This window comes from Pleuronectes platessa, chromosome 20 (genome assembly GCF_947347685.1).
Source record: "Pleuronectes platessa chromosome 20, fPlePla1.1, whole genome shotgun sequence".
Taxonomy (NCBI): domain Eukaryota; kingdom Metazoa; phylum Chordata; class Actinopteri; order Pleuronectiformes; family Pleuronectidae; genus Pleuronectes; species Pleuronectes platessa.
Window position 1 is genome coordinate 1438552 of NC_070645.1, and position 11957 is coordinate 1450508.

Consider the following 11957-nt stretch of genomic DNA (forward strand, 5'->3'; position numbering starts at 1 on the left):
AGGGTGAAAGTCAAGGGACAAAATCAGCCTCCCCACTACCACTCTGGTGCATGAGAATTGACAGCAGTAATTTACCGTTCGGGAGCCCAATTGTGTCCACATCTGGGTGGGTCTAATAACTGAACTGGTGGTAAAGATGACCTGAGTTACAATACTGCTCTGACAGTATGCCTCATAGTGCATACTTTGAGAAGATTAAATAATGTTTAACCACAGCTTTTTCATATAAAATGTGCCTGTTTTGCTATATTAAATGTTTTTGAGATGCACCATTTAAAAAAAAGGGTGTTATGTACACTGCAGTTTCCTTTTCGTTTTTTTTTTTTCAGCTTTTCCATAAAGGTCCAGTGTGTAAGATTTAGACAGAAAGTTTATATAAAATAGTCCTAGTGTTGTTTTCAAGAGTATGTTTCATCTAAATGATACACATGTTGTTTTATTTATCCTAAAATGAGCCCTTTATTTTGAAATACTTTACTTTATTTTTTTTGGTAGCCCAGAAGCTTTGAGTGGTCATCAAGACTAAAAAAGCGCTATATAAATACAAAACCATTTACCATAACCATTCTGGCAGTTATATATTCAAGTATTTTTTATTTAAATAATGAGAGAAAATTAGAGAGCATGCCCTTTATATGAAAAGTCAAAATTAATGACAAAAATGTAAAAAATATTTATTCAAATTAATTACAACAAACATACAATTTCATTCTGTATTTTTGTAGACTTTGTGTAACCGATTTTTTAAACTATTCTTCCCAGGAAAATTGATTTGGGGTATTTGTCCCGCAGAGAAGACCACTGCACAAAGAAATAATCTGATATCGGGTACAGGATCTTCCCTGTGAGTGAGAGTGTGTGCACCCGGCAAATACTTTCAACATAAACTATAAGAACTTTCTTCATTCCCAGAATTCCAAGCAGGAGTCCTGCCACACACAAGGGGATGCAAGTCCCTGGGCCGTTACACAGCACCTGAAACAACAAAGAGAGAGAGAGAGAGAGAGAGAGAGAGAAAGAGAGAGGAGGGGTTGAGCACATTTCCAGGAAGTGATATATACTCCATTTTGCATAAGCTACATAGAAAGTGGTGTCTGTACTGATCTGGGGTTCTGTGACAGAACTCATATGTTTATAGCTGCTTTCAGACATGCAATGAACTCTGAATAATGTCCGAAGGGAGGAGCTTTATGTAAGAACGCAAATGAGTGAGTCTGAGTGAGAGGCTCCGGAACAAGAATCTCCTGCTGCATAGTCGATGTGTGAGAGGCAACCTCCGCAGAAAGTCCATGCCAAAATCTCTGGACCTCCTTCACAGGTCCTGACTGAAAACAGCTTATGTTGACCTACCGCAGTAGGTAGAGAGGGTAGTCCACTAACCAGTGGTGGTTCAATACCCAGCACCTCCCCTAAATTGTCCCCAACTTGAACTGTAAAGCGCTTTAAAAGCTAGCTGAAAAAAGACATTGGGGTTGGAGAGATATGTGGTGTCGTTGAAGGTAAACATCACTGAGTTTAGCTGCTCCTCAACATTCGGGTTGGAGAAGCTGGCATTAAGAGGCAGCAGTGACTGCAGCTGAGTAAGACGCGAAGACAAAGGGGGATGGTGCTGGGATGTATAAGTGGCCTCAGGGCTGAAGGGGGGCTGCGGGTGTTGGGTTTACAGGAAACCAGGCTGAGCTGCACTGTAGTCATCATACAACTCCAGAGTACAGACAAATTTAGACATGTAGACTACCCTGCACACTGCACTCTGAAAGTGGAACAGCTGCATCACTCTCACATTGAAAAGTATAGAACAGCAAATCCGCATTTACAAGATGATTTGTTCAGGTCATAGCTAATGTAAACATTAAGATTTCAAACCTTTCACTTGTGAACTGCACAAATACTGTGGTCAGTGCAGTAAATAATACTCAAATATATTTCAGTATTACATGAACAACAGCGGAATTCACCACTTGATCTTAAGCTCTCTCTGGCAGCCATAAATAGCATTGTGGCAATGGAAGTCTTATTTCCAGTCACTTGATTTGCACACGCTCTCACATAGAGAAATCTGGTAATTGTCGACTTTCTTCCAGTAACCTCACTTCTTACACCATAAAAAAGAGAAACCCAGTCAACATAGTTAGATTTCTGGTATTCACCTGGATTATTGAGGGACTTTACAGGGACAGTGCTGTTGTGACAATAGAACAAATACATTTTTACATTCAGGGAAGAAAAAGTTCTTGAGGTTGTAGAAAAACTCACAAAACTTAAAATATGTCACCCTTGGTGGTTGGCCTGGCATATGTGGTCAGTGGTAATTGTTTTACATCAACTGAGATTTGAAGTTTTTCTGTGGTTTGGTGATGTCAGCGTAAGGCAGGCTTGATATGCTTATTGCAAGCAAGCGTTATTCAATCAAATATTAAATTTTACATTAAAGCCATTTGTTCCTTTAATTTTACTCACCTTAACTAGGGGCTTTCTCCTAAGTTGTTAAACACATCTCCATGTATATATTCAGAATGGGCAGAGTAAACATCACTATAAAGACATTTACCTAAATTTTAGATTTGACATCCAGAACACCCCAAGAAACCCATCCTCAACCCATCTGAAGTAAACAAATACAGCCCTGTCTATCTTTTTCCTTTTCTCTCAAAAGCACTCGAGCGAGCTATCTTTAATCAACTCTCGTCCTATCTTCACCAGAACAAACTTCTTGACCCTCACCAGTCTGGTTTCAAGGCAGGTCACTCAACTGAGACTGCCCTCTTTGCTGTCTCTGAGCAACTTCACCCTGCTAGAGCAGCCTCTCTCTCCTCTGTCCTCATCCTTCAAGACCTTTCTACTGCATTTGACATAGTAAACCACCAGATTCTTATTTCATTCCTTCATGATCTTGGTGTCTCAGGATCTGCTCTCTCCCTGCCTTCATCCTACCCAAAAGACCGTACCTACCGATGACTTGGAGAGGATCTGTGTCAGAACCTTGTCCACTCACTACTGGGGTCCCCCAAGGTTCTGCCCTGGGTCTCATCCATTTCTCTTTGTACATCAACTCTCTCGGCTCTGTCATTCACCCACAGCTACGCAGAGGACACCCAACTAATTCTGTCTTTTACCCAGTCTGAAACACAGGTAGCAGCAAGAATCTCTGCCTGTCTGACTGACATCTCTCAGTGGATGTCTGCAGACCACCTGAAAACCAACCTGGACAAGACCGACCTAATTTTCCTTCAAGGCTCTCCCACCCATGACCTGACTATCACCATCGACAACTCTGTTGTAGCCCCCGTCCAGACCACAAGGAACCTGTGTGTGACACTTGACAGTCAACTCTCCCTTACTGCAAACCCTGCTGCAACAACCTGATCGTGTATATACATGCTGCACAACATCAATCTGCCAATCAGCTTGCTGCTCCACTGGTCAGTGGTATACCGACTCAACCAAGGTAATTAACACAATGTTTTAAGCCTAAAAGTCCACTACCGCAAGTGGCGATGCTAGCGGACGTAGCCACACGATGGTGTGTCCGAAGGTCCTTGAACGTTACCCCGTAGGAAAGATATTAACGGACATTTAAGCTAAAAACATGGTGTAAATGACACCGTTTTGAGCATTATTGAGGCATGTTTTTACTGTTGTGTTATTACGTCTGAAGTATAGGTTGCCGGTTACTTCAAATGTATCGGATTCAGTTGCATCAAAGTTTTCAGCCCTGAGACTCCAGAAGTGTTTTGTTGACTCAAACACTTTACCCACCCCTCCATCGGCATTGGGCTGAGTAGATAATGAGTGAATTTTCACTTTTTTCGGTGAACTATCCCTTTAAGCCTGGCTGGAACATTTCTGGCATTTCTGGTAAATCCCTGACTTTGTTTCCAGCTAGCCACAAATATATAAAACTATATCATCATAACAAATACAAATACTGCAACATAAAATGGTGTGGTATGCATTCATGTGGTATGTAATATCTCAAATGTGGGACAAAAGCATTGTTTGCTCAAGCTCAAACTCATCAAATCATTTAGCTGGAAAACAGGCCGTTAAGCTTGGCATACAGACCACCCCTAATGTTTGGGGAAGGATCACTGTCAACAGAGGAAAAAGCAATATCTTACAGACTCAGTTTGTATAACAGGATTTTTCTAGGAAATATTTATTAGTGATTAGTCACCAGCCTGGCCAAACCTGTGAACCACAGGGAGTGGCGTACATGATGAATGACTCATACTGTTTTTGAACAGGAAGAAATTGTCCAACCTATAGTGACGGCAGTGAATTCAGGAGAAATGGGAAAGAGCAGCATCACTTTGATGTTTGGGCTGGCTTCAGCGCTTCATCTCCTCACAGGCCATCTCTGAGGTGTTTGATCTGATGGACGGCTGGTTTGCACAGCTGCCCAACACAAACACCTGCCTGTGAACGTGTCATTTTCTGCCTCCATTTCTGAGAGCATCTGTGAGGTTTCACTTACAGTGCCTTGCATAAGTATTCACCCCCTTTGGACTTTTCTACATTTTGTCATGGTATAACCACAGATTAAAATTTATTTCATCGTGAGTTTATGTAATGGACCAACACAAAATAGTGCATCATTTGGAAGTGGGGGGAAATATTACATGGATTTCACAATTATTTACAAATAAAAATCTGAAAAGTGTTGAGTGCATATGTATTCACCCCCTTTACTGTGAAACCCCTAACAAAGATCTGGTGCGACCAATTGCATTCACAAGTCACATTTGCAAGTCACATAATTAGTAAATAGGGTCCACCTGTCTGCAATTTAATCTCAGTATAAATACACCTGTTCTGTGACGGACTCAGAGTTTGTTGGAGATCATTACTGAACAAACAGCATCATGAAGACCAAGGAGCTCACCAAACAGGTCAGGGATAAAGTTGTGGAGAAATATGAAGCAGGGTTAGGTTATAAAAAAATATCCAGAGTTTTGAACATCTCTCTGAGCACCATAAAATCCATCATAAGAAAATGGAAAGAATATGGCACAACCGCAAACCTATCAAGAGGAGGCCGTCCACCCAAACTGAAGAGTCGGACAAGGAGAAAATTAATCAGAGAAGCAACCAGGAGGCCCATGGTTACTCTGGAGGAGTTGCAGAGATCCACAGCTGAGGTGGGAGAATCTGTCCACAGGACAACTATTAGTCTTCTACTCCACAAATCTGGCCTTTATGGAAGAGTGGCAAGAAGAAAGCCATTGTTGAAAGGGATCCATAAAAAATCCCGTTTGGAGTTTGCCAGAAGCCATGTGGGAGACACAGCAAACATGTGGAAGAAGGTGCTCTGGTCAGATGAGACCAAAATTGAACTTTTTGGCCTCAATGCAAAACGCTATGTGTGGCGAAAACCCAACACTGCCCATCACCCTGAGAACACCATCCCAACAGTGAAACATGGTGGTGGTAGCATCATGCTGTGGGGATGCTTCTCTTCAGCAGGTACAGGGAAACTGGTCAGAATAGAGGGAAAGATGGATGGAGCCAAATACAGGGAAATCCTTGAAGAAAATCTGATGCAGTCTGCAAAAGACTTGAGACTGGGGCGGAGGTTCATCTTCCAGCAGGACAATGACCCTAAACATACAGCCAGAGCTACAAAGGAATGGTTTGGATTAAAGAATGTTAATGTCTTAAAATGGCCCAGTCAAAGCCCAGACCTCAATCCAATAGAGAATCTATGGCAAGACTTGAAGATTGCGTTTCACAGACGGTCTCCATCCAATCTGACTGAGCTTCATCTTTTTCGCCAAGAAGAATGGACAAACCTTTCCATCTCTAGATGTGCAAAGCTGGTAGAGACATACCCCAAAAGACTTGCAGCTGTAATTGCAGCGAAAGGGGGTTCTACCAAGTATTGACACAGGGGGGTGAATACTTATGCACCCAACAGATGTCAACTTTTTTGCTCTCATTATTGTTTGTGTCACAATAACATTTATTTTGCACCTCCAAAGTACTATGCATGTTTTGTTGATCAAACGGGAAAAAGTTTATTTAAGTCTATTTGAATTCCAGTTAGTAACAGTACATAATGGGAAAAAGTCCAAGGGGGGTGAATACTTATGCAAGGCACTGTACAGGCTCCATTAAAACAAATAATGACACCGTCTGAACCTTATCTTCTGTATGTCTGAATGTCTGTCAGCTCAGCATGGAAGTGGTTTTGTTTTAGTTATGGTGATCCTTTCCCATTTACATTTACAATGTGTTATGTGAATGCCTGTCTAGCAGGCTTACTTGGACTTTATGATGAAAGGACAATATGTGGATTCTACATTAGGCAGAGGAGTTGAACAATGCCAGCCTACCACAACAAACAAATACAACTCAATTTGTAGCAGAGGAAAACATGGGATCTAAAAAAGGTTTGTGAATTTGAGATTGCTGTAATGGCTTTATAAAAAGGAACATTCTTATGTTTTAATTGACATTATTTCTGTTTGAATGTTATGTAACTAGGTAGTCAGAATTTAATCTTAACTTAACATTGTGTGATGTATTCATGCTCTGTTAAGTCAGTCTATCATGTTGTATGTTCCAACATGTACAGAACTAACAGGCAGCCTTTTTCCGACTCTTTCCCGAATTCAGAATTTTTTTCTCACTGATTTCACCTAATATTTCAGAAATGAAAGATATTGTAGAACAGATGTTGTCTTATGATCTATTAGTGAAACAAATTTGGTCTGGTTATCAATTTAGTTAACAAAGGGCTCTACATACTCTGGTGACCTCAAAGACGTCTGACAGACTTGCTGCTGCGTCACTGACTGCTGGCAGACATCTAGCAGTTTAATATCTGGGCCTGTCACTGAGTCCAAATCCAGAAGTTTGACCCTTATGTGACCAGCTCTAGCCAATGTGTGAGGGCAATCCCACACAAGAATGGATTTTCCCTGTTACAAAAGATCACCTTGAGGAGATATTGTTCTGATTCTGATGTCACAGCTTGTTAAAGCCCTATGAGACAAATTGTGATTTGTGAATATGGGCTATACAAATAAAAGGTATTTAATTGATTGATTGATTTAGAAGCAGATGCAAAAGCTAAATGCTTTTGCAGATAATTTGATATTGATATTTAAATCTTGGTTCAGGAAGTATATATCCAGGACTTTTTTTTTAAAGAGATTTTGATTAACAACAATAATATTTAAAACATCTAAGGTAGACTTACCACAAGAAACAGAAATAATTCATATAGGTTAAACATAAATATATATATATATATGAATGCAGACACATTCTTGTTTGGGATTCTTCCTTGTCAAAGATCTTGTAATTTGTGTGATGTAGTGAGCAAACCCTCCAAAACAAATTCAGTGTGCAGTGTGAACAGTGCAGAAACTGATAGACCATGAAAGTCATGGCATGTAGTGTATGAAGCGTTAGTTGTTATCAATTCAATAGTAAATTACATTCTGCACTGATCAAATGTTCTGGTTCAAAATTAGATACTGCTAAAGATGTTGTGGGAATGGAGACATCTGTTAGAAGCCCATCGATTAATGAGACAGATTCTGCATAACTCAATGAGCATGATCGCGTTGTGCAACACAAGTTAAATGTCAGCATTGTGTGTTTCATGTGGAGGAATTGCTGTGTTTATATCTGTGTGCAATCTGCATATAGCTACAAGTGCAAGATGGTGCTGGATGTCATTATAGAGGTACGTTTCTGTGTGGCAGGTAAGGTCACAGCTGACTGATGTGTCCACTTACTATGTCAGGTCTGAGTCTGAACACCAGAGGGAGGGAGTACTGCAGGGCATTCAGGGTACTGCCAACTGAGGAACTCCAAGACTGATGCACCTCCCGGCTCCGTGGGATCCGACTGATGGTGAACTGTGGAACAAGGGCAGGTTTCTATCCGTCTCAGACACATGATCATTGAATTACACAACAGAAATACAGTACTCATCACACATCTCTTAGGTATTTGGTTAAAACTCTCACATCTCACCAGCACACAAACAAACCGATCATGGACTTTTCCAATGATTCTGTCATTTTAACTGAACTGTTAAACAATAACGGTTGTGGGTAAGCGAGCTAAACAAAAGTAACATGTTTGCACAAAGCACAGGAAATGATTAGTCATCTTACTTATTAGTAAATCAAGAGAAAATTAGACATTTACTTAAATTTGTATGCATCTTAATGCCTCTAGATAATAATCAGCAAAATAATCGTTAACGGGAATAATGACTAGTTGTAATGATAAACACACATGTAATTGGAAATCCGGATCCCTCTTATATCAATACATCAAAATCAAAAAAAGGTTCTTATGATTTTTCCTGCATTTAATGTCATTGATTTTTGTGGCTGACTGGATTTTGTTAATTATCTGGCATGTGATTTCTTAGGTATTTCATTTAAATACATAATTGTGTCTGATATTTGTACATCTTTTGTTTCTTACTTATTTTCTTCTAAATCTGTATATCATGTCACTAAAAACTTCAATTCATGTAACCCCTAATTGATGTTATGATATATTATGATATTCCTGTTCATTACAGTTTCTTTCCTCACTGCGATGCTAAAACATCATATGAGAAGTGTACTTGTGCCACCTACTGGTGAACAATTACACTCATCAACTGACAAGATCTACGATGAAAGATGTGGTTAACCAACCAGTCCACTAGATCTCAAAGCAGTTCATTGTTCAAGATACATCTCAATAAGTAAAAGAACAAATGCAACACACCAAAATATAAAAAACTAATCAGGAAGCAGAGTTAAAAGCTGGAAGAACTAAGACCATGTCACAAGATTCAAGATTTTTATTGTCAAATGCACAACAATAACATTAAGCAGTCGCTGGCCATGAAATGCTTGAGTCACAGGCTCTCTATTAGCAATGCTCAAGTAATTTTAACCCAAAAAAATGAATAGAAATAGTATAAAATAGAATAAAATAGAATATCAAAAATTTAAAATAGAAAATAAAAAATATATATATAAATATATATATTTGCAGATGAAGAGAAAAATAAAACAATAGTGCAATTTGTGCAATAGTGCAAATATGCCACGTGCTGGTTTGGTGGAGTTATTGCAGTTCAGAGGAGTTTAAAAGTCTTATGGCCTGGGGGATGAAACTCTTTCTGAGCCTGGTGGTGCGGGCCCGGATGCTGCGGTACCGTCGGCCAGACGGCAGCAGGCAAAACATTTTATGGCTGGGTCGAAAGGGGTCTTTAATAATCTGACTGCTCTTCTTCCTGCACCGCTGGGTGTAGAGGTCCTCCATGGATGGTAGCGCCGTCCTGGTGATGTGCTGGACAGACTTCACCACCCTCTGTAAAGCCTTACGGCTCAGGGCGGTGATGCTCTCTATGGTGCACCTGTAGAAGTTGCAGAAAATCCTTGAGTCCATGTGGAGCTTCCGCAGCCTGCGGAGGAAGAAGAGCCGCTGTCTGGCCGTCTTCCTGATGGAGTCTGTGTGATGGGTCCAGGACAGGTCATCAGTGATGTGGACCCCGAGGAACTTGAAGCTGCTGACTCGCTCCACCGTGGTCTCGTTGATGAAGAGGGGGGCGTGTTCCACTCCTTATCTCTTCCTGTAGTCCACGATCAGCTCCTTTGTTTTGCTGACATTGAGATGGAGGTTGTTGTCCTGACACCAAGATGTCAGGGCTCTGACCTCCTCTCTGTAGGCCTTCTCATCGTCGCCGGTGATCAGGCCTATGACAGTGGTGTCATCAGCACGCTGTCATGCGTGAACAGGGAGTACAGGAGAGGACTGAGCGCGCAGCCCTGGGGGGCCACGGTGTTGAGAGTCAGGGTGGAGGATGTGGTGCTGCCGATCCGCACCGCCTGTTGTCTGCCCGTCAGGAAGTTCAGGATCCACTCACGGAGGGCGATGTTGAGCCCAAGGTCTCTGAGCCTCGTGACGAGCTTCAGGTGCACAATGGTGTTGAATGCTGAACTGTAGTCGATTGTGGGATTAACTGTTCTTAACATTATCAATTCCAAGCATAGACTGATTCCAAGACAACTTCTTATCCAATATTTTTAAGGTTCCAGCTTCTAAGTTGCACCTTTTTCCACTATTTTGTGATGTTAATCGATATTTTGGGGATTGTATCAGTGAGAAAAGAGAAAATTCTTCCAATCAAATCATTTATCACATAATTAAAATGTATTTACTTGTTTATTTGAATACAGAAAATACTACACTAACATAACTGTGAAGTTTCGTGAAAGATCCCAAAAGGTGTCTGCTCAGGAAGCAATTGATTACAGACAGACATACACACTGATCAGTATATCCTGGAGGAATGAAAAAAGACCTGGTGCCTTAATTAGATTTTTGGGCATATTTGCCTTATAATAAAGTCGTTTGATGAAATATTGGAACTCAGCAATGATCTGAAATTGGCTAATGCCTACAATAATACGATGATAGTAATATTCAGTGATGATGATGTCTAATTATTCAATGATTGAATTGTTTAAGCATTTAAACCACATTTCATTCAGACTCTAAAGCTGCAGACAGAGCTGCAGTTAACTGATAACTGAAACTCAGGAGGCTCTCACATTTGCGTTCACATACACACACACACACACACACACACCATGCATTTCATAAAGCAGCTTCCAGGTGTTGTGTTTGGAACCGATGATATAACATGGGAAGCGCAGAACATAGTCAGCTGTGTACCTGTGATCCAGAGTCTGAATGTTGTGTAGAGCTCTCAAATGAGCAGATTTTCTCCTCACTCATATGGTCAGTGTCAGCAATAACATAGTGCCGGGGTGTGTAGGCTGCAGACAGGCTCTCCATCAGCCGCAGGATTTCTGTGGTGTGACCCCCTGGAAAACACACAGGACACCCTGCGGTTTACACTATGAAGATGTAAGTACAGCATCGTGACTGGACTATTAAGATTGAGAGCTTACCAAACATGAAGAAAAAAGCACACCCACTCAGAATACATTACATTTGATTTATTCCAACAAACCCCATTTCTCAATAATTGATTAGATCTTCAGATTAGCATCACAGCCAATGTCAGTGTTGGACCTCACTAGTTCTCTTGAGGCTGAGAGGGAGCAGCTCTTCACAGCCAGGTCCTGTTGTCTGGTAGACACAGTGGAGCTTCATGTTTAGAATTGTGATTTGCTCTAGTTGTTGAAACATATTGTTGACTTGAGAGCAAAGGGGAAAGAATAAATATTGAATAAATACAGAAGAGCTCCCCGATGTTTTGGTACACTCCACAGTACCTACGGTTGATGTTGTTAGCATTGTTGCTAAGGAAGTCCGCTAATGGCAGAACATGAAAACATGAAGTCCACATATGAGCGTTAGAATCTAGCGGTAAATGACCTGACTCACAAGAATATTACTGTTTAGCTTGATCTAAACTGAGAACATGTGTCCAAGTTAATGTCATGAACGTTACCTGATCCTGCAACGACGAGAACAGCAATCGGACCTTTGCTTCCAGGTTTCAGCTTTGATCCAGTCTTCACAACTATATATAACCGGAGAATCAAAAACACACATATGAGTAAAATAGCAAAGGCAGCGCCTTCCAGGAACATTATAGCGGATGAGTAAGAGAAACTCAGACACTGGCTTTGACTGGAAATAGATCTCAGAGTTCAGGCACATTTTCCTGCTCAGCTATGTAGAAATCCCTCTGCCTTCACCAGCACACTGCCCCCGGTTGTTCATGGAGTGGAATTGCATAAATGCAATGTTTCTATTTTCACTGAACGTATTGAGGTTATGTTACGGCCCTTGGACATAAATTACTATATACTCTGTACACACAAACATACACACATATGTATAATATATTTGTTTTATATACACAAACACTGTTGTTGTGGTTGGAGCTGACAGAGAGGCTTTGGTTAGGTTACTCTGATTATCACTTATTTCAACTGTGGTAAAGCAGAAAACCATTT

At 40.8% G+C, this 11957-nt stretch overlaps 1 protein-coding gene across 1 annotated transcript; it reads right to left on the bottom strand.

Annotated features, from left to right (window-relative positions):
* Window positions 1-649: 649 nt before the first annotated feature.
* On the bottom strand, window positions 650-11714 carry alg14 (ALG14 UDP-N-acetylglucosaminyltransferase subunit). The gene is made up of 4 exons (XM_053412122.1): window positions 11447-11714; window positions 10702-10853; window positions 7749-7871; window positions 650-975 (listed from the first exon to the last, which is right to left on the bottom strand). Exons 1-4 carry the CDS (start codon window positions 11586-11588, stop codon window positions 745-747), a joined length of 648 nt encoding a protein of 215 aa, XP_053268097.1. The 5' UTR covers window positions 11589-11714; the 3' UTR covers window positions 650-744.
* Window positions 11715-11957: the final 243 nt, after the last annotated feature.